The 27,922-nt window shown below is 46.5% G+C and overlaps 2 protein-coding genes across 16 annotated transcripts in view; both read left to right on the top strand.

Annotated features, from left to right (window-relative positions):
- Positions 1-5,482, top strand: part of LOC119388044 (histone deacetylase 4) — a 552,121-nt gene extending 546,639 nt beyond the window's left edge. For all 15 annotated transcript variants that reach the window (XM_049413801.1, XM_049413806.1, XM_049413802.1 and 12 more), the window contains one exon: positions 188-5,482. In XM_049413801.1, the coding sequence (XP_049269758.1) occupies positions 188-248 (61 nt within the window). In that variant the 3' untranslated portion in view covers positions 249-5,482. The remainder of the gene's footprint in view (positions 1-187) is intronic.
- LOC119388046 (dnaJ homolog subfamily B member 6) overlaps positions 1-27,922 on the top strand; it is a 351,281-nt gene that overhangs the window by 190,838 nt on the left and 132,521 nt on the right. The window lies entirely within an intron of this gene.

Below are 27,922 nucleotides of genomic sequence, written 5' to 3' on the forward strand. Positions count from 1 at the left end.
CATCTATAGTTCAGATTGCCCTAGACATACATGCAGACCTGACGGACATCAGATAGTCATGTAATTCACCATTCTTGGCTTGTTTACATCTTGGAAAGCCATTATACACACCAATGTGCATATGCAAGGCAATACATTACCACATATTGCTTACTTGTTGTTTGTTTTGTGCCTCTTTGGATACCAGGGGTCCAAAGTCCGAGCCACCTCAGGAGGATGAACCAATGGAAGAGGACCAAGATAAGTGATCAGTTGGTGGTGCACACGGCAGCAACACTGCGGATAAACCAGTGAGAAATTTTCAACTGGACTGGTGCAGACTGCTAAGGACTCCTGCCCAAATGAGCCAAGGAACACAAGTTCACACTGGATGCATCAACAAACAGAAAGCAGGGAGGCAGCATTGTCATGGCAACGTGCATGCAGCGCCTTTCATCACTTCTGAGGATCACATGTTGTGCCACGGTTTGCGTGAAGTCTGACGGTCAAGCGGGTCAAGAACCAGGGGCACCCAACAAACATTTGGATTGACATACTCGTGTCATCCCGTCATCCTGAGTTGATCTGTTGCCCATCGTTGGATCATAATTTTTCAATGCTGTTGCTGGTTAAGGAGTGTCTTGTCTGCCAGTCATAATGTTGCAGCTCGTTTTGGAGGAAGCACATTTGATGTCATTTTGATATTTAAGGCATAACGTGATTGCACTTGGGGGTTCCTACCAACAGGTTCAGATGTTTTCTCAGCAAGTTGTAGAACATTGTGCTGAAGGGAAACATCAGTGTTTAAGGCCGAACCTCTCACTTTGGAAAGTGATGCACTGTTTTCCACCTGTTACATACCAAGTATTATGGCTGCTGTCATTTTTAATGCTTCCTACTTGCTGATTTGTGTCGACTGGCAGTTGTGTGTCTTGAGTTACACAGATTCAAGGCAATGTGCTCTTGTTGCTGCACATCATGTTAACTCCCAACTGCTCTATTTCTGCCACTTGCACTGCTATGACCAGAATGATGCTACGAATATTTGCTGAGCATCACCTCAAAAATGACAGTGTAGGCTGTTAGGCTACAGCTGTCGAGTTAAAAGATCGTTCACGTCTCTTATTGTCATACCTGTCTTTTAAAAAGTACATGGTCGCTTCATGCAGTGTCATGTACATTTTCTAGCACCATTCACACCGGGTTCAATAGTTCTAACCGTGCACTAACTAAGTCTTTAAACAAGGATGATAGTGACATTGAGCTTGCGTTGAGATTGCGATGTATCACCTTATGCCCTCAAATGGCCCCAACATTACACAACAAAGTTTGCAGGCTTCCTTGCATTTTCTGAGAAGGAAACGAGTTTGCAATCCAAAGAAATGTGCTAGTTAGTTAGAGCATTCTGGTGGAATGCATTGCACACGGACTCTAATGGTCACGACAACATTGAGAAGGGAAATAAATGGGAGCATTGTAGGATGTGGCAGTGGGCTATGTTGTGTGCGACTTTGTGAGGATTATTGCGATGTACAACTGCACTTTGTATACGCACAAATGTACACGCCCTGTCTGCTGCACCAACTCAGTACAGCATCAAGTAGAGAAACAACTAGCTGCTCTTTTTCCTTGAAAGGAAGGAAAGAAGAAAAGGATGAGAAAGAATCACTTACAACCATTGCAGCCATTTTTACGGAAACGAGTGAGTGGGGAGTACTAGTTCGTCACCATAGTGATTAAACAAACGTGTTTTTACACTGCTGCAGTGGTCTTATTATGCCACTGTTCTGGGCATTACATACTACAGTCTTTTGGATGTACTAAGTTCTTGTGAGCTTTATGACGATTTTAAAACAATGCTAGTCAGGACCTCGCCAGTATCGCATCTGCGGGGGACACATGCTAAGTGTTTTTACAGCAGCAGCCGAAAGCAAAGTGCCCGCCTGTTCGTCACTGTCTTTCGCTACCCATAGCTGCGCGTAGTAGCCTTTGGTACACTGCTGTGGTAGACGTTGAAAGGCAAGTTTTCTTGGAACTGTTGATGGGAGGTAGCAGGTGGCTTTAGGCTTTCTAGGGCCTTTGAATGGGGTGCAGCCCGCCAGTGCTTATGCTCTTGGCACTGGCATGAGTAGTGGGTGCCTATCAGTCATACATGGAATGAGCTGATAGGTGAATTTCTACACTCGTTTGCCTTGCACACTGCATTTCATATTTCTTGCTGTTGCATTATATGAACAACCAGAACAAAACTTCATTGGTTTGTGGTTCCCTGACCTACAACTTTCTAGGCCACAGTCTGGTTTTTTTTTGTTACCTGCACATACACATGCCTGCACACAGGACACACATCACACAAACACACACAAACAATGCAAACACAGTTGCGTATGTGCAGCACATTTCAGTTATGATCTGTTGTCGAGCTAAAGAATAAAGGATTCAGAAAAGTGAAAATTGGTCAGACCAGTGCTGGCCTTGCTTGCTTGAAAGGGCACTGATAGTGCCCGCGCCATTCATTGTGTAAATATGTTCATACGAAACACGCTGAAGAGACTAGTGCGAGAGGAGTGCATATGCACTGATTTGAAAACTGCTTGGTAACATCACAGGAAGAACAATTGCTACAGACAGGGGCTCGCGTCTCGTTCTTCAGCTGCGGTTTGCCAAGTGATTTAAGTTCCTTATAAAACTGGCGTGCTTTGTGATGTACAATATACTTGCCGTGCTAGTTAAAGTTCCCATTAATGTCCTTATGTTTTCCTTTTTATCTTCATTTTTCTTTTCATGCATTGTATTTTTTGACTGTTGAATGTTAGCGTTTTCCCAAGCTGTGAAACCTGATGTGAAGTTCGTGTATATCTGTTTCTTATCTGTCTGTATGTGTGCATGTGTCAACATATACATATATATATATATATAATGTATGAGTTTCACGCATTGTTAAAAACACACAGCTAGACAGGATATGGCAATGTTTGTGACCAAGGTTCTGCTCTGGTCTGCAGATGGTTGCTTTTCCTGTGTTGCTCTCTCTGGCATTTCGCTCATGACTTCATTTCTGGTTGCAGTCTTGTGCACATTCGAAAGCCGCTTCGCTTGTCCATTGATCATTTTTATTTGTATATACACAAGTTGTTTTAAGGATGTTCATTTATTCTTGTATACTTTCTTTTCACCCAACTTCGTCACTCATTTGTCGTATCATGCCACCACTATCTGTTCCCCTCCCCTTCCGCTCCACACCTGAGAATCACTGACGATAATATATATATATATAGATATATATATATTACACGTTGCAGCGCCATATAGTATATCTTTGTACAGTGCTGATTTTACTCCGTCTTGAGAAACCTCATTTCAAGGTCAAAACAAAGTACACTGCATAACCCATTGTTGGCTGAGCGCTTAATTAAGGAACAACATGCTCTGTTTTGTGAAGTTCGAACCCATAGTCAGTTCGAGGGCTCTCAGAAAATCGTAAAAGAGAAAAAGAATGTTGCTGAAATTTGGCTGTGTGTCAAAAGTGCCTAGCACAAAGTCATAAGCATGTAAGTATATTGGTAACATTAGTATTGATTTTTTTTTTTATAAATGACCAGGTCGTAATGTATCATGTGAAAAGATTAAAAAAAACTGAGGCTGGGATATATGTGTGTTGCATTAGTTTGGCATGGAAGTTAAGTCATCTGTATTGGCATTTTTCCAGAGTGCATCTAAATACCTTTTTTGTTCATGTTGAAGGGACACTCAAGGCAAACACTAAGCCTAGATGAACTGAGAATAATGATATCCAATAATGTCCAAGTCACTTCAATACAGAGAAAAGAATTCTTATACGTAATGGAAAAAACAAAATGTGACTTTCATATGGCAGAGGATTAACGACACCACTGGGAGGATTCAGAACCAGCTCTTGACGCCTTCATTAGAACTTGTTGTGAGTATAAAGCTCAGTGAAGCCAATATTAAGCAATTTTCCCTTGAAAAACCTTGCTGGTTCTGTCAAGCATACTGCTCTGTCGACAATTTTGCAAGAGTTTGTCAAACACCTCTAAGCATCCTTCTCATTCTAAGCATCCAAGGATAATAATGTATGAAGATTCTGTGCTGTGCGTTGGTATGTCAGTAACATATTAATACCCGTTTTCTCAGGCAATCTCCTGTCTAAGATATGTGCTGTTTTCATTGGAAAATTGTCTAAGAGTATGCCACCTCTTTACAAAGAACAAAGGCTAGGTGATTTTGAGGACTGCCTGCTACCACTGTAGGATTAAGCTAATGTTTACCTTTAGTGTTCCTTTAATGAAAGACACTTATGTTCCTGCTTACCAGCTTGCTCGCTTTTTTAACCAATCTGGTGCACACAAGAACAGGTAAAAAGACTGGCTTCTTTTGCCTTGTTTTATTTGTAATACATGCACTGAAGTTAATGTGTCGAAGACTTTCATGTTAGTTAAGCTTTAAGCACCTCACAGCAGCAGGATGCTCTCTCTTTTAATTGACCATTTGCAAAAATCTGCAAGGCGGCTTTCCTGCAAGGTTGTTTTCCAACCAAAAACTCTCAAACCCCGACTGCTTTTCTCGCTCATTCTGTTTTTGCTTCTCTACCCGCTCCCCCCTCCCCCTTTTTTTTTCTTACGAACGACGGCTGCCTTGTCCACCTAGCGAAGGCTGAGGGTTCGTACGAGGCGGCCCCACAGTAATAGTTGGGGAAAGAGGTCGTTTTGTCGTACTCGCGTGCCTTCACTGGAATTGGGAGCGGTAAAAGTACAATGAGCGAGAAAACCAGTCTGGGACGGAGAGTTTTTGGTTGGAAAACAACCTTGCAGTAAAGCCGCCTTGCAGATTTTTGCAAATGGTCCATTGCTTCACTTTCTTTTACTGTTTTGCCCATGTGCCCACTCATGCAAAACCTTTTCCTTTTTTTTTTAATCCATAAGCAGCAGTTTTGACCAATGCTGAAACACACAATGATCAATCTAGTCAATAAACTGAGCATGTCTGAGATGCCCTCTTTTGTTGGACTTTTAATACCGAGGTTCCTTCGTGCTTTTGTTTTCAGACGTTGCGATAATACGTTAATGAAGTGCTGGTTTTTCCTTGAGAACATTGCTGCAGTTAGCAGTGACACACTTGCTGTGCATGTTGGCATGCATCAAAAAGTGCTGGGTCAAGGCTAGTCATGGTTAGTCAGAGGTGGCTAACGTGACATGTTTCGTTCTTTGTTTCTTTGTTTGACCCGTCTTGTTACGCAAGCTTGTATATTGTATGTTGCAGAGGATATATGCGATAACTTAAGCTGTACAGTCATAGAGATGTTTGCGTTTTCTTTGAATTATATTATTGCGCTATTTCATTACAAAGTGAAGACACGATAAATAGAAGCATATATTTTTTGCCACGTGTATGTACACTATGTGCCATTGTAAAGTGTGTTATATTATTATGAAGGCTGAGAATATGTATTTGTACTATCTCCCTTGTTTTTTTTTTGTCTTTTTCTTTTGTTTTGTTTTTTTTTGTCATGCATTTGTATCATCAATAAACCATTATTCAGTGCCTATCATTGATGATTGTTGACTCATTGCACTTCGTACAAAGTGGCCCATGTCACTGCTGGTCATCGCTCGTCAGTGGTAGTTCCATATTTTTTAACAGCGAAGCTGTTTAAGTCGAGCGTAAAAACGTTGGTTAGTGCAAAAAATTATCACCATCATGAATGGGTATGTGCCACAGAAATTGGGCGAATCCCACTACTCACAGCTGGTCCACTAAAAATGAAGAAGGCAACAGACGGGCGACAAGCGCATCAATTAAGATTTCTAGACAGACATAACCAGTGATTGAGAAAAGCTTTAATAAACCACCGAGATTAACCCAGTGATAAACACCGTGGCCGCACGTTTCAAACTTCGCTGAAGCATCTGTATGGAGTGCTTCAGCGATACGTACAACAAGAGAATACTACGGAACGGGAAAGGCAACAGCGGCTGCGAGAAGCCTAGCAACAACCTAGAAGCAACCGGATTAGACTTCAAAGTTGTCCAGCTTCGCTGCTTCAAGCCTTGAACGACTTAGTGCGAGCGTCGCCCTTTTTTTGGTACATGAGTCTAGATTTTTATTGGTGGTCTACAAAAGTATTTACGGCTAGGCACTAGTGGTTCGATGGGACCCTTGAACACGGTGACAACCACTGGATGACCTTCGATGATCCACGGCTAAACTTAAAAAAAAAAAAGAGGGCGTATTTAGGGTGCCTTTCTGTTTCACAACAACTTGCCATCTGGTTTTCTTGCATTTGATTTCTTGACAATTTGGCACTTGCTCCTTTATTATAAAGAATGCTATGCCACGCTGATAGTGTTTACATTGAATTTGTGACCTCGAGTGCACGGTGATAATTCAACGAAAAGCAAGCAAGCTAGGTGACAATTATTGTTTCAAGACGGAGCCCCAAGTACTTGTTTTTAAAATGTATAGGTACCCTGTGATATGCTGAATTTCTCCAGTTGAAGTCCCTCACATGATCGTTTTACAATGTGCAAAGTTTAGTTCCCTTGCTGTTCGATATGAGTGAGAATTTGCAATTCACAGTTGTATAAAACTTTTAGGCTTTTTAAGAGAGGAAATTAACACACTTTGTGTCGCACTGTTATAACTGATTCAAATGATTTTGTGGCATGAAAGCTGCAGCCGTGATGGGGGAACCCACCAGACAGATAAACTTCTGCTCGGGACATACATATGAATGCATTGTGATTTGTAATTTGGCCAGTCTCATCTTCACATTCTTTTGAAACGTTATCTGTGCTATCGTATCACACGTATCTCTCCTTCGATCAGCAAATACAACACTACATCTGGCAACATGCTGCATCAAAAGTAGTTTACAGTGTGCAGGGCCTTCATTTGTGTGGTTGTTTAATTAATGACAAATGGTTTACATAGCCATGTGCAATGTATGCATAATTCTATTTTCTGTTTCTACCAAACATACTAACTTCTATGCAAACATAGCACGCTGGGTTTATTTAAAAATGAGAAAATATTTGTTTCAATATTCCATGAGCACAAGCACATATTACGATGGGGTGAGGGTAGTCAGTCATCGTCCTAAGGAGGACGCTGCTCTTTATAACTTGTTTAACATTCTTTGTCGATTTTGATGAAGCTTGTGAACTTATACATATCTGTGCGTCGATTTCACATATGCAATTATTTGTCTAGTACAAGAGGTAGTTTTTCAAATATAAAACATTTCATGTGCCTTATTTGGAGCAGATTTTTCCTAAACTGAGACAGTTATAAAGTAGAGATGAGCGAATATTCGGGCGTTTCGAATATTCGAACGAATATTACAGCATTCGAATTCGCTTCGATATGAATTTAGATTATTTGAAATTTCGAAGTATTCGAAATGAACATTTGACCGCACATAACCCCCTGTAAAGGTGGTTTCACAGCAGCGTCTGTTTGCTGTGCCGTGAAACAACCCATCCAGGGAAATCTGCACTGCCGCGAAGCCACACTTCAAGGTTAAATGTACATTTTTTTTTTTTCAGCTTAAAAGCGTGTTATATGGGCTTATATGTGCTAAGTATAGTAATTTTTAAATTGTAACGTATTGCACCACTTATAACTTGCACCCTACTGCTATTCAAATCTTCATACTATTCAAGGCTGCTTCCACTTCATTTCAAACCAAAAAAGTGACATTCACTCATACCTAGTTCCAATCCTTAAATATATTGTGCAAGGGTCATGACAAAAGTGCTCATTTTTCTTAATAATATGTGGTAAATACTATTCGAACTATTAATTCGATTCGAAATTATTCGACCAAATCACTATTCGCTTCGGATTCGCTTCGAACTTCAAATTCACTATTCGCCCATCCCTATTATAAAGCAAATCACACGTACATATCAAAATAATCAGCAGCGAGAACCATAGGCGTGCGCAGGGTTCTCCTTCAGGGGGGGGGGGGCGAAGGTTCATCGCGGCGCCCCCCCTCTTCTTAGGTGCCTAGGGGGGGGGGGGGGGGGGGGGGGGGCGCCTCCCTGCGCCCCCTCTGCGCACGCCTGTGGTGAGAATTGTATGGTCTTGCATACGATCTGGCAGAAAGGCGGATGGAGACGATGCACCGCATTATGTGCAATAACCCAACAACCGCACTGCGCCGAACCGTTATGCGGTCATCTCGAAGGAAAATGGAATGTACAAGCAGTACAAGCTGGTACAAGCGCGCGCGTTGAAACAACATTTATTGAAGTCATCGCTGGATGGCGCCAGCCGCGTGCAAAATCTGCAGAGGTTGCAGTTCTGCGCGCCATTTTCCTTTACCTCTTTTTTTTTTTTGTCTTTTTTTTTTCGGGCGCACGCTTGCGTCTGCCGGCCGTTGGCTGCTTGCGTCACAACGCGCAGTCCGCGTCGTTCTCTGTAGATGTTGCGAGAGCGGTTTGCTTACGTTGCCTTGCCCTGCGTCCTCGCTCTCACGCGCTCGCCCAAATCCCCGCTTGCGGTGGTGGCGTTCTCGATCCCCTACGCGCGAACGTTGCCGAGGTACGGACGGCGCTGGGTGCCGCAGAGAACTCGTCTGCAAAGCCGCAAAAGGCGATAAACACGCTCACGCGCTCTGCCTCCGGGGGCTTGACCAGCGTAGCGTAGCGGAACCTGTGGTCGCTCACAGAAACGCTCCTTGAAAGCGAGTGCGCGTTGACGGACAAACTTCGAAGCTGTGGTTGCGACTGTGCGCGCGCTGGCCGGGCCATTTATCAGCCAGAGCTTGGTGCTTGCCTATCTGATGACAGCGTCGCGCCTTGAGTAAAAAGGTGAGAAAAGTATTATTGTACGCACAAACGTCACGCCTGCTCTGTAAATATATTGGTTGCGCACCACTGACATCGGCCAGCCATCGCTAAGTATCAAGTGAAAGCTCACAACGTCAAAATAATATACATATCGAAAGCAGTGCAACGTATCTATAGTTGTGAAAGAGTAGACTGACGTCTTGATCATACGGTGCAGTTGGGTGCATGACTGCACCTAAATGACCTTGAAGGAGCGCTGGAGCTACAGTGCAGTGGTAATGCCTGTGGGTAATAAGCGCACCACCGTCAGTCGGCATTAAATTTTCTTCGCCTTAACATTCAATCATCCCTCGATCACTGCTGCTTCTACTCCTCTACAGTGTAGTATTCCTTTTTATTTTCAAAGACTGCGCCACAAGAAAGCTGCTTTCTTGGCAGGTCCCAACAGCCAGGCATCCCAACTGACAGGAGGCTTCGTGCGGCAACTCCTATTATATATGACGACGGCTGCGGCTGCTGCGATCGCTTGGCCCGTGTCCTCGAAAACTCTAGTACGCTCGGCGCACGCGCATCGGTTTTCAAGAGTCCTTCAGGCGAGGTCCGGCCCGTTGCGCAACGAGACGACGCGTCGGCCAGTGTCGCGTCATGCGTCACTGTCAGGCGGTCCGGTGATCATTGCTTGGACCCCCTTGAGAGAGCCGCTGCATCTAGCGGCGCGTGCGGAGCGTGCGCCCAGCCTGCCCGTTGGAGCTGCCGCGGAAACGCGTCCTTGTACGGGGTGGCAGAAACGGCGAAAAAGAAGCAATAGAACGCCTTTACCTCGCTGTCAGTCTCCGGGCCTGCGCGAGCGTGTGTAGGTATGCGGGAACGTGTGTTATTGCTCGCACGCACCTCCGGTGAGCGGTTGTTACCAACGCCGTCGTTCGCCTCTTCCAGCGCGCTTTGTTGAGCCGCAGCGCGTGCCACAAGGGCGGCGACGAATGAAGACTGGTCTCGCGGAGTGGGCGGAACCGCAGCTAGACAACGGCCGACATTCTCGAAGCTACGACGTAGTTTTCCCTGGTTTTCCCACATACACACAGATACCAAGCATTCGACAGAGCTTGAGCGCCAGGAAGCGTCGCGTCTCAGAGCATTGTACTTAAGGTCGGGTTCGAATGGTGCCTAGAGTGAAATATGTGGTGCGTAATTCTTTATAGTGCACCAGGGTGCTTTGATTCAAATCGTGTTGGTTCTTCGTCACCGTCTGCGCATAAGCAAGCAATTAAGAGTTGAATATTTTAATCTATGTTAAAAATTTACGAGAACAATTAAGTTGGTTACGCAATAAGAAGTCATTTGTTGTTGAGTCGTGGACACTGCAACATTTCCGAACATTTCCGTGCGACTGATAGTCTTTCTAAGCTGCTTCCACGCGCCTTAAGCGCTGTCCCTGCTTGCGTAACTTCTAAAAAAAAGCGCTTGTCAAAGTTGACTTTTCTGCAACAAGAGGCTTTATGAGGAGAAGCCACATCCACTTGTCCACTTTTCTCTTCTAAATGATGTCTAAACCAGTGCGCACTGGTTTGACAGGGATGTGTGTGGGGGGGGGGGGGGGGGGGGGGTGGAGAGGGGGGAGGGGGAGAGGGAATATACACTCCATTATGGTTTAGGGGAAGCGGGGGTGATATTCCGTCTTGAAACTTTTGTTTGGAGAAGTGCATGAAAGCGCTTAGCTGTAGTATAGCTTTGTTAACGTTGCAACTGCAGTAAAAGATATAAATTACAGTTCGTGTTTCGATGGAAATAAGTCATGTAGCTTGCGCAAACAAGCTTTGTTTTGCGACGGGGGCTAAAAGGCGGAGATTGGGAGGGGGTATTGCGCTTGCCCAAGTGCGGGAACCCTACTCACGTCTATGGCGTTGAATATTGACTACTCTTTCTCGCATTTACTGCGATTAGCATTTACCCATTACTGGGCTACTAAGCCAGTAACCCCACTTAGGTATGTTGATATATGTCAAGCCATTCGCGCGACTCTCGAAAAAAAGTTTAAAAAATTGGCCGCGTATCTGCGTGCTTCGCTGCAAATGTCGACGAAAGACGATAGTATTTTGCCGTCCGTACTACATGAGTCCTGGTCTCATCTGCGGCCACCCGTGATGCTGTTCTCCCTGCGTTGTCTGGGCACGTCTTGTAGAGTGGGTTGTATTTCATCAAGCAGCCATTTATGTTTTGCCTTGCCTCAGACAGCGCCTCCTCTATGTTGAATCGGCCGCATCTGGCTGGCATTGATAAAATAGAGGAGGCGCTGCGTAAGATATGGACGCCATCTGGCAGTGGCGTCTGGAAACATGAGCTTGTGCAGAACCCAGGGCCACTGCCAGGTGGCAGCACCATATTGTCGGCAGAAGGCTTTTTCGTGCATAGCGTCGCATTTTCAGGGCAGCCAAAGAAACACTAGGGTCTTTAGAATTACGTATCTATGTATTTTCTAGTAAAGGAACACAACACCTAATACTTACGTATTGATGTTGTGCCTCAGAAATGCGTAATATTTGCTTTTTGATCGACAATGTTCACAAGTATGAACGCAGCTACCAGTTCAAGATGGCTGGGCGTTCAGCAAGTGCTGAAACTTTGGCCGGGTGGCTGAATCGTGTGACAGAAAGACAGACCAAAATTTCTGCGTTCAAGTATCCCAAAAAAGACTATCGTCTTTAAAACAAACTTTCGACGGTTGATAGCGAATCCGCTTACGACAGCCTACGAGGTGCAACCCAGGCGGTCGAAATTTCCGGAGCCCTCCACTACGGCGTCTCTCATGTTCATACGGCGTCTCCACTACGGCGTCTCTCTCGTGGTTTTGGGACGTTAAACCTCAGATATATTATTACAACAGCCTACGACTAAAAATCCAGCCCTCTGACCATGCAGCTTTGATCACAGGGGCGGATCCAGATGCCGCCTTTGGGGGGGGGGGGGGGGGGGGGGGGGGGGGTGTTCCTTTATTTGACCAGGGGTAGGGCTTTTGGGCAGTGGTAGCCGAAGCAACCTGACAAAGGAGGTGAACGACAGGCACTGGCGGGAGGGTGGGTGGCTGACACATGCTTTCGTGGGGAAGGGGGGGGGGGGCGAACGCCCCCCTCCCCTCTGGATCCGCCACTGTTTGATCAGGCAATTGAGACGGTGGTTTTAAACGCCTGGCACGTGAGCCACGCCGCTAAGAGACAAGCAACTTTCTGGCAAAATGGAGAACGCGTGCTCATCTATAGCTGTCAATGAAAACTGAAGTTTTACTCATGAAAAAGAAGCCCGTGCTATCGCTTCGCAGTTATTGCAATGTCATATACGCGAACGCGCGCTGCGACCAACACGCAGTGCAACATGCTTTCTAATACCCATGTTACACAGACAGCCTAAACCTCGGTTAGTGCAACCGCGGTTACGCGTAACAGCGTTTCGCTTATTTTACACGGTATGCGAAACCGCGGTTATGCCGCTAACCGCGGTTGTGCCAAACCGAGCTTGGCGACCTCGGTTTGGCAGTTAACCGAGAAAATGGCAGCCTCCATGGAGGACGTGTGCGCGCCGGGGAGCGTTCGTGAAAAACGAACGAATTGCACTGCACGAACCACGGAAAGCTTGATGGCTTTGGGAAAACAATTTGCGTCATCTACGGAGCACCTCAAGGAATGCGAAAGTGGACGCGGCAATAACAGCCAAGTTGAACGCCGGACTGCCGCCACACGCAGAGCCATTCACGCCAAAGCAAGTCCGCTTTAACCGAGGACGATTGTGCGCCGTGTAACATCGGCGAACCGTGGTTGGCGCTAACCGTGGTTCAACGCGGTTAACCGTGGTTGGTCGTAACTGCGGTTAACTTGCCTGTGTAACAAGGGTATAAATGTCCCAATTCACGACCGTACGCTTATGAAGCCACAATACAGGGCCTTCCTACTGGCACGACGTCCTAATTATAAAAGCCTCTAGATGTTTGGGAGAGCTAAATGCGTTTTACCTAGGCATGAACAGGAGATCATACCGCGCGAAATGACGTAACTTACAGATGTTTTCGGTGGAAAGCTATAGCGTCGCATTACTATAGGTAAGACTACTTTTTTTTTTTTAGGTTTGCAAAGGCCTTACATGATGTGCTGTTGCTTGTTTGATTATTTAACTATGCACATGGCGTATTGAGGTGTGTTCATTCATTCATTTGCTTGATGGGTGTTTAGGAGTGATTGTGACCCTGTCGGTGTTCGGTGCGTAGTTGTCGTGACGAACTAGGTGACATCCTTATCGGACATAGCAACCGCGTGTAATCATCTGCGTCGGGGCAGTCTTCGCCAGGGGCAGGTGGGAGGCACCTGTCATCGCCTCCGACACCGCTCGCGAATAACTAACGCGTCGTAGACCTCGCTGCCAACGAGTCCGTGAATGGAGACTCCTCTCCACGGTTGCTCGGCTGCGGGCGTTTGTTAATGGAAAGCGACGTCGCAATGAGGACACCGAGATGGGATGCACGTCGACGCCTTATCATTCTCTGTGACCCGTCTTCCCACTCAATTCTGGCCGACCTTGCATGCACTGCTGCCAGTCACTCGCTTTTCGAGCGAATGACTTCAAAGCACCGTTGCTCGCTACTCTGCAGGGCACAGGAGCGTAGCCAGATGGGTGGAGCGAAAGGAGGAAGGCGAGGAGTTTGTGGGGGTGGCGGGCAAGGGAGACAGTTGCGTAACCAGAAATTATATTCGGGGGGGGGGGGGGGAGCACCCAATAATATGTGTTCGTGCGTGTGTGTGTGCGCGCGTGTATATACGCGTGTATATTAAAAAAATGAAAAATTTCGCTAGCGTAACCGAGGGGGGGGGGGTTAAACTCCCCAACAAACCCCCACCTCTCTGCTACGCCAGCGAAGGGGGAGGAGGACATGCCGTGTACATGCCCCCTTGAAGTTTCTATAGGATTATTTACTGAGGCGAAAGCTTTATATGCCTCATCAGACGAAAGATCCCGCGTGATCACGAAACGGCACAAAAAGAGCCACGTGACCTCTCAAGCGTGGCTCAAAGCGCGCGAGCTTTATTTTAAATAGCCGTGGTCTTTTTTTGCAGGCGCACGCCTGCGCCTGCCGGCCATTGGCTGCTTGGCGGGCTGCTGCGCTTCCGTCGCAACGCGCAGCTAACGCCGCGTCGTTCTCTGTAGTTGTTGCGAGAGCAGCCACTACAGCGAATGTCTTTTGTGTTGAATTCAAGGCATTAAGTGGGCTTTATGAAGGAAAGTATTGCAAACTTGATCCTGCGCCATGCAAATTCCTTCGAACTCTGAGCACAAACCCAATACCCCGCATAACAGAGGAGACAGAGGTAAACTCATTCTTTAAAAACTACCACGTCCCGCCCTGTCGCGGCTAAAACAAAACCGAACCGGCGTTTACACAGCGAGAAAGTACTCAAAATACATCTTACTCCCCATAACTATATAGCAATCAAACATACAACAGTAGAATATAATAATTCTATAAAAGTAATTTTTAAACAGCCAAGCTGTTTAATCTAGCCGTAATTTGTGCGGCCTATCAGAAAACTATCGTCATCATGAACGGGCACGTGCCACAGAAATTGGGCAAGTCCCACTGCCCACCACTGGTCCACTAGAAATGAAGAAGACAAATAAGCCCAAGAAATGGCTATCACAGGTATGTGCCACAGAAATTGGGCAAATCCCACTATACTCACCACTGGTTCACTAAGAGAGAGAGAGAGAGAAAGCTATAGAAAGAAAGAGAGAGAGAGAGGGAAATTTAGAGGAATAAAGGGAATAAAGACATAAAAGATAGAAAGACAGAGAAAGATACAGAAAGAGAAAGAAGCAGAGAAAGAAAGGAAACAAAGAGAAATAAAGATAAAAAGAGCGAGAAAGAGAAAGAAATCGAAAGGAGGAAATAGAAAGAAACTGATAAAAAACAGAGATAAAAGAAGCAGAGAGAAAGAGAGAGAAGAAAGAAAGAAATAATAATGGAAAACGAAGATGGCCACCGAGCTACGCTCTTCCTTCAGGCTTGGCACGAATAGCGCGAAGCTGCCGTACTAGGGAACGGGAAAGGCAACGGCGGCTGCGAGAAGTGCCCGAAGCGATGGAAGGCGCCATTGATGACGTGCCCGTAGATCTATCAGAGGTGCGAACGCTCGGTTCTGGAGTTTGGGCATCCGTGCCGTGACTAACCTAGCTAAAGCCCAGCAACAACCTAGAAGCAACCAGAATAGACTTCAGAATCGTCCAGTTTCGCTGTTTCAAGCCTTGCGCGACTTAGTGCAAGCTTCGCCAATTTTTTTTTACAGTGCTCAAAGAGAAAAAGAGAAACAAAACAACACACATAGTACTAAAGCACACGTTCATAGGATCATGGTTAAGTTATGCAGCTAAAATAACATTTTAGGCTTTACTAGTATTATTATTATTATTATTATTATTATTATTATTATTATTATTATTATTATTATTATTATTATTATTATTATTATTATTATTATTATTATTATTATTATTATTATTATTATCATTATTATTATTATTCCTTAACTCCATGCTGATTATGACAAACCGGATTATTTGCGTGCAGGTAAATTTCTATCAACTTAGAAACAGAAACGGGCGATTATTGGCGCTGCGGGAGAATGCATTGCCGCTAAGATTTTGAGGACGTATTTCTTGAAACTGGTGTGATGCGCACAATTTATCTTTGGAGGCACGTATCGTGAAAATGAAGCACATCTTCACTTCTACGATAGAAACATATATACCTTAGAGTTAACACTTTCAAGTCTTTCAACCAATACTGTTAAGTTAGCTATAGCATATTATTTATGGTTAAAGAAGTATGGACCACTAGAAGGGATCTGGCTGATGTAGCGGAACTGTGGCATCTGCAACAACCAACATGTAGCTTTTTTTTTTTTTTTCCGAAAGAAAGTCACCTGTCGGCTGACTGCTTCGGCTCATCCCAAGCAAATATAAAATTGGCTGTTCCCCGGCTCGATCAATACAGGTTGGATAATTTCCGCCCGGCGGAAGGCGTCACCCGATTTCCTTCAGAAGCTGTCACCTCGTTTCGTTGGGCAACGCCGGAAGCAATCTGCCTTCCCAATTTTCGCTCGCTGAAGCAGTTCACCTTAAAGCAGGATATGGAGGGCTCCCTCAACGAGCGATTACTGTCGTCGCCACGAAGGCCCGCTTCCTCGGGGCACTACGCAATCGTCGGAGCTGCCTTCGATCGCTTTTGCTTCGTTGCCATGCGTGACCCGCGCCCGTCAGCGGGGAGCAGCAGCCCGCTCGAAAACTGAATTTCCGACTCGTTGGCGCGGTGGAGCTCCGTTATTTGCTCTTTTTCTCCGTCCCTCTCTACCTTCCTTCTTTTCTACTCACTTTATTGTACATTATTCCGCCTCATCCATCTTTCCGACTACCCGTGCCGGAGCCGAGAAGTCGAGTAGGAGACTTCAAGTGCTCCTCAGACGGTGAATAGGCCACTACGCCATTCGGTGAGGATTGCGGCGGCCTCTGGACTACTTATTTCTCGCCTGCAGTGTGCTACACATTTACACAAATGCTGTGTCACGTGGTGTCTCTGTATAGGGGTGAGGTGGGGGCTGTAGCAAAACTTCGCCCCCCACCCCTAATGGAGAAGCCTGCGCACGCATATGGGTACATGGCACTGTAGTGTTCATGTATCGCCCGACCCCCACCCCTCCCCTCTACTGAAGCCTTCACGATCAGAACCCCTGCAAAGACGAGATTTGAGAGGGTCCGTGCAGATTGCTTATCAGCTGACGCTGCTATCTTGATAGCCACACTGGCCGTTTAGCGTACTTTTGACCCTTTTGCACACACATCGGACACAACCATAGGCTCTCGCGGAAATGTGCTGCATGCTATATACCGGAACAGCCGCATCCACCGCCTTAGTTGCTCACTATATATATAGGAAAATCCACGACTCCCACACAAACAGGTTCGTCGCGCGCCCGCTGACCCTGAAGCCGAGCTGTCGCGCTGTGGCGGAAGCGTGGCTCGTTGTCAAGAAAGCCCCGTCACGGAGCCAACAGCGCGGTCATCCGTCTTCTTCGCGCCAGCGGGGTGCGTCGCATGCGCAGCTCGCGACTAGCTCTTCCCGAGTCCGATGGCTTCCCGTGCGCGATGTGGTCGGTCGGACTCCTCCACCGTTTACCAAACAAACCAGATTATTGAGCAGTGAACATTGCGGGTACATGTTGGGATACTTTAGGCCCAAGACAACAACAAAGCGTGGTCTGGAAAGCAACAGCCAACGTGAGACTGACTCCACAGGTATTTCCGGCTCGGGCGTCGCCCAAGGTGAACCGAAGATGAAGTGACTTTTTTTTTAACGAAACTCAAGTGAACGTCACTAATGCACATAAAAATTGTCTCATATGTGCGTTGTCCCCAATTTCTCTGATAACAGGGTTTCCTAGCTTCGATGGCCTATGCTGAAATATTCAATGTATCGCTCATATAAAAGTTACGAAGTCAGTGAATGTATTGTGTTCTATAGCATGAACCATATGCCGAGAGAATTTAGCGATTCTTTTTTAGGGGCGAAGCTCCTTATGCCGTGGGTCTGTCCATCCTCTGTTTGTTTGTTTGTAGTAGCCACCTCTAGTTCGTGAAGTGCTCAATAGATGTCGTTGGTGGCGCTCGCTCCATATATATATATATATATATATATATATATATATATATATATATATATATATATATATATATATATATATATATATATATATATATATATATATATATATATATATATATATATAATTGCATATAATATCGCTAGATGGTGCTAGTTTTAGTATAGTTCCAAAGGAACCAAAGCACCCATTTTGTCGAGTGGCAATATCAAGACGTTCATTGACACGGCATTGTGTAATTATGACAAGTACAAGAATAGACCATTTGTGTTAGTTGGTGACCTGAATGTCGATATTACCGAAAAGAACAATGGGTGGTTCATACAACATATGGCAGCCAAATATGCTCTCACGTGCACGTCCTTTGATCATATGAAACCAACGACCATCCGAGGGACATGTATAGACCTGGTATTTTCAAATTTCCTATTGCAACCCGTACAGGAACCGCTATCCCTTCATTTCACGGACCATAAAGCCGTGATAATGAAGGGACAGCGCAAGCCAAGCATCATCTAATTAAGAAAAATAAAAGTTTGATGTTTGTAATATACACACAGTGTTTTTCACTCTTTATATGATGATTGATGGGGCGTTACACGGAAGATTCACAGTTTACCGACGATTCCCTCCGGAGCTTCGCCCCACTCATCATCATTCACCACGTGGATATGCTGTGATTTTTTTTGGTTTTCGATCACGACTCCTGGCTATGGCTCAACATGAAATGATCGCCAATTGCGTTGAGCTATAGATCTTGCAGAATCAAGGCGGTCCGGAAGTTATGGAGTCAGCAAAACAGTTAAATCTGTATTCTGCAACCTACAACATCCTCATCTTTATAAGAAAGAACTTCACTTCCCCTTGTAAAGAAGAGAGAGGGTTTAAGCTATCCAATCGCTCGACTTTAACAGCCTGTTTGCACTAACGTGCCCATAACGAGCTTTGCAGTGTGAGATGAACATTATCCCGAGCGTACGCTCAAATTGATCTTCGTACACGAAATGCGGAAGCAACGTTGCCTTTTTTTTTCTTTTTTGCTGCGGCGTTCTATAGTGGTAGCGCCACTCAAATTCGCTTTCACTAGTATGTATACCCTTTACCTCCATCGGGCACACCACGACCGCGTATGGTGGGAAATTGGGAATGTACGGCAACGCTTTCTCGCCGCTTATAAGAAGCTGGGTCGATTCATGCGAAGGATCTCTCCTTGCACGAACACTTATCGATTCTGGACCATATAGGCGCTGCCATGCACGACCGGGTCTAATATCGTCGGCGACTATGCAAGCACTCGTGGACAGACAATCCCTTCCTCTCGTTTCCTCCTCGCGTGAGCGGAGCGAAACGTGCAAGAACGCTGACCCAAAACTCTATATTATAACGTGGATTGCGCCTTGTACTGAGCACTGTGCGTGCGTTTGTGCGTGCACGAGATCTGGAAGAGTCTGCGCACTTTCAGATCACGTGCGACAGGAAAGAAAAAAAAAAGCGCTTGTAGATGGAAAGCAGCTTCTCGCCGAATCGATGCTCTGCAGTCTGCCGTCGCTGGCGCTTTATCGCTATGCGCTCCATTGGCTTTCCTTTCCACCGGCGCTGTCGTTGAACGTGTGAACTTGGCGTCTTGCGAACGGCTTGCATCTGCGAGTGAAGAAAGCGAATCATAAAGCAAGCCTGCTTTCTCACCAAGAAAAAAAAAAAGAACGTGGTTTTGCGATTGAAGAAACGATAAGCGCTGGATTTTCGTTCTTTCTTTTCCTTTATAACGGAGTCAGGTCGCTACCGCTTGGAAAAAGATGACGGCTTTCAGGTTGCTGCGTAGGCATGTCACGTAACACGTTTTTCGCTGAGCGGAGAACCGTTGCTAAAAAGCCGTGGTCTGCCTTGTGTTATTGTCATAGTAAACCTATACAAACGCGTCTCTCTCTCTCTCTCCCGTAGTTAAGCGCCTTTGTCGCCTCAGTGAGAGTAATAAGAGAAAGAGATAAACGAAAAAGCCGCCGTCAAAGCTGACTGAGTTGCATTGTTAAAGAGCGTCCGCTGCGTTTGCTTTGTTTCGTTTTTTGGGCACACTTTCAGCTTCTTGGTTTTCTCTTCGCGCGTTCACCGCTTTGCTGGCCCCGGGCCATAAAGACGGGGATAGAACCGGCTGTGCTTATTACCGGGCAGGCTGACCACGCCCCTAAAGAAAGCTGCTCCAGTTACGTTTTTATTGGTTATTGTTTTTTCTAGCAACTGATCCCTGTAATATACACGTGGTGGAATTTTAATCACTTCTGGAATCAATTGTACAGAATTTACTCATGTAGTCTTCTGGGTCACGCGATAACTTGTCCTCTTTAAACGTATATCCGTATTTAACCAGTTGACACAACCGCCACATTTCGTGCGTGATTAGAGGAGGTCACGCGTTCGACTCCTGGGGCGGCCACATTTTTACAGCGCGGAATTCAACAAAAAAAACTTAGGTGCGTACTCACAAAAGCATCTTAACCTAGCATCGTTCTTCAGAGAGAATTTCAACCAACTCTGACGCTGGACATATATTTAGTGAAGGTAACCTGTCAATGCCAAAGAACGTTTACGGACAAAACGCTTTGTGAATCCAGCCTCTGTTGTTTATAAACACGTGGAAATCCCACGCTACGGTTTCTTGCATACCCAAGCTGTGGGCTTGAGAGTATACAGATTCCTCGTTCAGGCTTTCTAGTTCTTGTAAACTTAGCAACATTCCGAAATATAGAGATAAAACGAAGTGGCTTTATTCAAATTTAAAAGAAACCAACAAAATCGTCAAGGAAGTCAGCCCGAAACCTTTTCTGCGGCCCTCCAGCTGGCGTCACATACGCGTGATTCGTGCTGTATCCTGAAAAGTCGGGCGTTTTAAGCGTACAAAATGAATGAAGCGAGATGGTCGCACCGGCGCGGGAAGTTCTCCCGTCACGGGACGATTGTCGCGAACAATCAAGAACTGCGAGCCCGTCGCAGCACTATAATGCAGTACGCTCACTCGCTGGGGCGTGGCACCCGCGGCACGCCGTCGAGGTCAGCGACCCCGCGCGGCTTTGGATGACGACGTAGGCTGCGCTGAGCAGGACACGTGACCCGCAGGTCGCGCGATAACTCCCGAGACAATAAGGGGCGAAGCGCGCAGTGACGGCGGGAAGTGGACCAGACTGTGGGGCCATCCAAAAGAAGAGAGGCGGGGGTGTCGAGTAACGGCGCCACCCTCAGCTTAGCACCCGGCCTTTATCGACCCGGGTTGCGGACTCGAGAGCGCGTTGTTCGCATTTCCGGCATCGGGGCGTGTACGGGTATAGGACAGGGCTCGACGATTAAAATGAAAACAAGTCGGTGGTTGTTTACCTTGTAGGAGGCTGATGCCGACAAATTTGCTCCTCAGAATGCCGAGACGATTTACATGTCAGCGGAGCATGAAATGCGAAAGGGGTTGCAGTTAACGCTGAAAGCAGGGCGTATTGATTGCTGGATTTCCGAAACCTTGGACAAGCCTTTGCAATAGCGCACGCGCGCATCCAAGAAACCATGTCGTCGGCGGCGCACGGACAGACTCTTTCCTATAATGATAGTGATAGCTTTGAAGCGAATTTGAACCGTCAAAAAAAAAAAAAATTCTTTAGTCTTTCTATCTAGGATAACCTGTCCTCGAACATTCGTTCCAGCATAGAAAAACGTTACGTTTCCCTTGTAACCACGTTCTGCTCACGCTTAATGGATGATTTTTGGCTCCAGAAACAACCTCTGACTCTTACGAACTCCGAAATGCCTCAACCTCGCACACTTTGTGCACGGCGTGCGATAGTTGCAACGACGTTAGAGTGACAGTCAAAGGGACGAGGATAGCGGCCTCGAGATGTCAAGCGACAAAAGCCCGCGCAGGAACATTCTGATGATTGCACAATAATGGTCACTGGCCTTGACTGTGCCCTTCGCTCCTCGGTGTTTCCGAGAGCCGTACGCGCAATGACAAGCCTGAGATCCGCAATGTACAACTCGGAGCCAGCTTTCGTGGCGTACCTTCTCTATCTCATCTCTCCATCTCTCCTTTTTTTTATGCAAACGCAACTAAGAGCTACAGGTTGAAATGATCATGACCGCACCTCGAGTTTAAAGCAAATCTTTGTTCAAGTGCGTATACCTCCGCCAGGCCCGCGTAGCCAGGAATTTTTTTCGGGGGGCGACCACTTGCTGAAGGCATTAACTATTTGAGAAAAACGTACACCCACTTTCATTATTTATTTTTGTAAAATAGCCCCCTCCATCAAAATTTCAAGGGGTGGGGGGGGGGGTGTAGCCTTCCCCCCGTAACAGAGTGGCCTAGTCTTAAGGCAGCCCGCCCCCCTCCCCCCCCCCCTCCTCCCCAGCTACGGGCCTGACCTCCGCACGGTGTGGTGTGTCTTCGTGCGTCCCGTTATAGGTTAATGGCGAATATGGTGCTGTAAAGAATGTAGCGGTCTCGGAGACTGTGTTATCAAAGGTGGCGTCCTGGTGTGCAGAATCTTACTCCTTGAAGGGGTTTGGATATGACTTGTAACGTGTGTTCGTGCTGGAGACAGTGAAATCAACGACGTAAACGTATAAGGTCAATCATGGTAACGTTGTCGCATTACAGTCGCCCGGGTATAGTGTGGAACCCATGCATAGTGTTCTCGCTTTCGTATGCATTCGGCGTCCATATCCCGCCGAGTCGACGTATCGGAGGTTATCTCAAACAGCAGAGGCGCGGAGTGAGAAAGCACGAACAGTAGCGACGTTGGCGGAGAGGAGTTTGAAGAGAAAGCATTATGTAGTAACGCAACTTTTACGGCGCGCAATACGACGGGCAGAGCAAGAGACACAGCTATAGGATAGAGAATTATGTTTCTTGCTGCGTTATCTGTCTTACTTGTTGCCGTGTTTCGCCGTCTATTACGCGCCACAAAAGGTAAAAAAAGGATCATGCTTCATAATACCAACTAGCCCACCTTAGCCTCTTGATTGAGGAGAAAGCACGTGCTTACTTAGTAAATAGCGCTGGTTAGTACGTCACAGATGGTGTTCCTATATTTCGATGCTACCTCGACGAACATTTATCAACGCCTTAAGTGGTGTACGTACAACCGATGACATCTTTGCAAGGAGTTCAGGTGCGCTAAAATGTCAAGCGTTACATTTCATACGTCTCTGCACGCCTTTATACCTTTAAATGTATGCTACCAGTTTTACGAGAGGCGTATAGCGCCTTGGTATTCATATAGAGTGACGGAAACCGTCGAGAGACTTCGCGTTCACCTATTTCTGCACTGCCTCCTGCGCGGATCCTCTCATTTTTGTTTCTTTCATTCGGTGCCGTGAAGTGCGTAAAGGACACCCACTTTTCATCTCCCTATAGCTGCATTGTATAGCGGCGAGTATACTTTATTTTTTCTTCTCAGTCCCGGGCACGGCGACAGTTCGTTGCGTGGCCTACTCATCGATCCGCCTAATCTGGCTGTTCGAGTGACCCCGTGCACGCCTGTGTTGCAGGAAGACTGACCCCGAAGAACCAGTAGCCCCGCTACGCCCCGAATACGCCTTCGCGTGCTGGAAGATCCATATGCCACACCACACACAAGCTCGGACCGCGGTCCGCGCGTGCGAGCCAGGTCGACTAGCGTTCTTTCTTTCGCACCCACTTTCGATGTAACAGCGCGCTCCCAATGCGCGCACGACCCGGAAAAAGGGAACGCGGTAAGGCGCCGAACGTGACAACAGTGCAAACTGTATTGCGGTGGGTATACCGTACACCCGACGGGCGGCAGCCGGCGCCCACGGAATAGTAATGGCCAATGTGGAGTGCGTTGCGCTAGAGGCGACAGGGATCGCAGAACGTGTGCTGAAAATGCGTAAGTGTTATAAGCTCGCGATCACCTCCCTCCCAGTCGGGACGAGGGTGGTAATTACAGAGCTCGCTGATCTTTCGAGGCTCAATTGCTCGAATGATTTTATCTGTAAGTTTGCATCTGTTGTTAAAGTGTTTTTCATACGAGCGACGGCTTTTTGCAAGTTGAGAAGAAGGGCGTAGAAAGGAACGGAGCTTAAGCAGGAGATGGTTCGGTTTGCTATCCTCGACGTATGTAGGGAAGCGAAAGAAGATCACAAACAATGGATAAGTAGCACACATTATCGCAGCCTGTCCTTCGCATTGTCAGCGATGGTTCAGTCAGACGTTTGACTCAGTTCTGCCTTCTCACATGGGCGGATATACAAACATGAAGGGTGCCTCCCTGGCTTCTTCATATTGAATGCTTGTGCTTATATGCCCTGAACTTCCGTTAATCTCTTTCTTGTCATCTTTCTCCCTTATTTCCTTTTTCACAGAACACGGCAGCCAGCCAAGCTCAACCTGGTTAACCTCACTGCCTTGCACTTATGTCTTCCCTCTCTCTCTCTCAAAATGTTGTGGCAGTCGAGATACCATTGCCCTTACTACAAGAAATTTACAAGAACCGAAGGCTAGTAGTGCGTTTTGAGTCGCTGGAGTGTGCATGTTTGTCAGCAGTACGCGTGTGTGACATCTAGGGCCGTCGTCGTTGCGACAATTAACCTTCTATTCTTCGTCGACGTCGTTGATCCATGATCGGCTTCTTATACAACCGCAAACACAAGAGCAAAACACGCACCCTACGGTGTCATTCTTTTGTGCTGCATCTCCTTGCGAGTTGTTCTTATTCGATTGTCGAACGACAAAAGAATGACAGCTCGTCCGTGCTTGCACAAGCCCAGCTTAGTCTTAGCTCATGCAGCCTTTACAAGCCGCGCTCTTTCAAGATTCTTACGTCGCGCCAGCTGAAAGGTTCTGTCACTCGAAACCTACACGGCTGCCGCACGACACGATGTTCCGAGTCACGATCCAGAAAGTTGCGCTGTTTGTCGCTGAACTAGTACATGCTCCTGCATGCAATACTCGTGATTATGCAAGGTGTCCATATGCATGCCTCACAAGGCGCCGCCGTCGTAGGCTTTCTGGAAGAATTTTTTTTCCTGTTTCTTCGCATTTTTTTTCCTTCTTGTATCCATATAGATTCACGGTGTACACTTGTGCAATCCTGCTCCGCGCATTCCGCATGTTCTCGCGACAAATGAAAAAGGAGGGCATCCGCATGCAACTTTTCTTCTCCATACAACAGAAGCCATGGAGCAGAGCCGCGCTTGCGAAATGCCTGTCTGCGTTCAGCCGTCTCGCATACTCATTGCTGCTTTTTTTTTTCTCGCCCATTTTTTTTTTCTTCTTTGGTTTATCGTCTGTATTACTTCGGCTGTCTCCCCCTAAACGATTCTGCAAAAGCGAACTGGTTCGCTGGCGAGTTTTCAGGAAACCTACACAATTTCGTTCCTCGTAAAGCTTTTTTCGCATTGCTTGTGGTGGGTGTCCCTTTAGCTGCTGCTTGTGCGGCAGTCGCTTACTCTCGCTGTGTTCCAATTTTTATTTCTGTTTTTATGACTACGTGTCCGCCTATTCGCTTTTCGAAAGAACCATAGGTATAGGCACAGTATCCATTATTTTTGGCTGTATAAACGTTGAACAAAATTTATTTAAAGGCTCACGGCTCATTGAGACCACTGAAGAGCATTTTGCTGGAAAACAACGCCGAAGTGTAACTATTACGTAGTATTGTGTAACTATTATGTAGTATTGTTATCTCCACTTTATTATGTTTAACTGATCCTGTATTTATTTTGCTGTTGACCTGTATTTCCGCCCCTCCCCTCTACAATGTACCTACAAATGTACCCTGAGGGTTTCATAAATAAATAAATAAATAAATAAATAAATAAATAAATAAATAAATAAATAAATAAATAAATAAAAGAGTCTAAATTGATTAGTAGTACTGTTCCTAGGAGTTCCGTGATTGTACAATTTGTTTTTCCTTTGATACTTCGGACAATGAGGCGAAAGTGGGGAGTGGAAGGGCCGTTTCTACGTTGTTAGGCAACCTCGAATTTGGTTGCATGTGACAGAATCTGGCACTCGATTGCGCGTGACGTGTGTGTGCTGCACATGCTGTCTAACGATTACAATGTAAATGAGAAATATCATGAAAGAAGATGGGGAAGAGACTGCGTTTCTCTGATGGCAATGCTGTAATGACTAACTGCGCGCCAGTGTTTGCCAGTGTCGGGCTCTCTGCTCAGCATATTTGACTGCGTAAATGTTCCGAGAAGAATTTTAGTGCAAAGTTTTATGCTTGCAAGCACCTACGAGAAATAGGAGCTCCAGGTAAAGATTGTATGATGTGGTCTGCCTTGGTGTGCGTGCAGCTTTGAAGGAGCCTCATGGATCTATCGTCACTTCTTCGCCGCAGTTAAGACACCCGCTTGAAGATACCATAGCAACAAGCCATCGTCCACGCGCAGCCTTTCCGAAGACGTATCAGCGTGATACGCGTGCAAACCCGGCGTCCGCAAGCGCTGATGGAAAAGCGGCAGATTGCCCCAGCAACGACGCGATCGTCATGGTGAGGATGATCAGACGCTGGAGGGTTATCGAAGCTGCATCATGCGTTGGCACGACACACCTATGGCGTAAGATCGTGTGTGGCGCCCGCCAGCCGGTCAGCCTGTAACTCGTTGCCCTCGACGCCGCGGTGCCCGAGTTTCAAGGTCGCGGACAGTATAACAGAGTGGCTTAATTATCGCGCTGTGGCTGTAAGATCAAAATTACTCTCTCATGTGTAAGCGAAGTTCGTGATTTGTCATTTCTTGGCCATCATGTCGATGCCGTAAGCCGGTCACTTACAAAATGTCATTGGTTGTATGCAAGAGAGAGAGATGTGTGCTTTGACAAATCGTGAAGTCGAGAAACACGAGGCCATCCATGAATATTAGTATAGTTGGGCGCACAACTGTCTCATGCTGGGGACTTCGAATACATTGTCACACGCAGGGTTAGCCTGCAGGTAACGCGTCGCGCTGCTAAAATCGAGGACGCGGCTTCGCTTCCCGCCTATGGCGACCGCCTTTCGATGGAGGCGAAATGCAAGGACACCCGCGTACTTCGATTTTTAAAGAGCCCCAGGTGGTCGAAACTAATCCGAGGTCCCCTGCTGCTGCGTGCCTCATAATCATATTCTGGCTTCAGCACGTAAAAACACTATAATTTTTTTTTACACACTGTCAACGAAGGGAGCTCATTCCTCGTACTTCTCCTTCTTGGTTCACTTTCATTGCTTATATTTTCACAAGTATATAGTTGTTAGGATATATTCTTGACAGGCTGTAACTATACAGAGGAATGACGCTGTATGGCGCGCTGGTATAGCACTCGATTCGCATAGGCATGCGTGGTGTATACGCGTTCTCGTGGTGTTCTGACGTCGCCGCAAGGAACAGCAAAGTTATAACTGTCATTTTACAGCCTAGAATGACAAGCATCCTCACCGTTTCACGATGCGAAACTAAAGCAGTATATATAGAGCGGCTCGTGAGCGTTCTGTCCCTGACGCCTCGAAAAGTAAGCATACATGAAACAAGTACCGCGACCGAAATTGGGGCGCGCACGGCTGGGCGTCGCGTGCACCTTTGGACAGCGCGCGGGCCGCAGCTGCTGATATAGGTTCCGAAAGAGAGAAAAAAAAAAAACATCTATCCGCGGAGGCTGATCTTCTCGTAAATGACGGTGCCCGAGGCACATGGTCTCGTTTCCCAGCGCCGGCCCTTTTTACCGACCGCTATCTCTGCTCCGTCTACGAACAAGCTGCAGATGCCGTGTGTACACAACGCGTCGGGTTCACACAAACAAACTCCCCTGACCGTATACATGGGCGGTCTCCCTAGCTAGAAAGAGAAATGAAACTGCTTCTCACGAACCGTGTAATAATCGGTCGGGCATGACGGCGGCCCCAAAACTGACAGCCGCGCAAGACGGTGTCTTTCCATGTATCGCAGCTGTATGTATGCACCAGAAGTCACCTTGACGCCGCTTCGCCGACGAGAGTTTATAATAGCAGCGCAACTTGTCAAGGTGCATGTTGCATTGTGTGTGTCGTGTCGCTGGCGGCGATTGTGCTACCTGCGACCACCGACAAACAAGTCCGCGCCGCCTCGCGGGTATACGTATGGGCGGCCGAATAGCCAGGCGGTGTTCTGATTGCTTCCAAGCCCGTTATTTTCGTGCTTCACAAGAACCCTCATTGTCTGCAGGATGCCAGCATGAGTTGCGAGGACATTTCTCACGGGGAGCTCCCTTCTTGTATATAAGATACCTCATACGTGTGAATTCATTAATATCAGCCATTGCGTTATCGCCAAACTTGTCAGGCTTATAGAAATTTTTGTAGGCTATAGAACATTGCCATCATTCGTGGCACTAATATTAGAGCGTGGTTTAAACGCTTATGTGAAGCGCAAGACAGTTCGTATACACCAGATTCTTTTACTCTCGCATCGCCTTTT

This window comes from Rhipicephalus sanguineus, chromosome 3 (assembly GCF_013339695.2).
Source record: "Rhipicephalus sanguineus isolate Rsan-2018 chromosome 3, BIME_Rsan_1.4, whole genome shotgun sequence".
Lineage (NCBI taxonomy): Eukaryota > Metazoa > Arthropoda > Arachnida > Ixodida > Ixodidae > Rhipicephalus > Rhipicephalus sanguineus.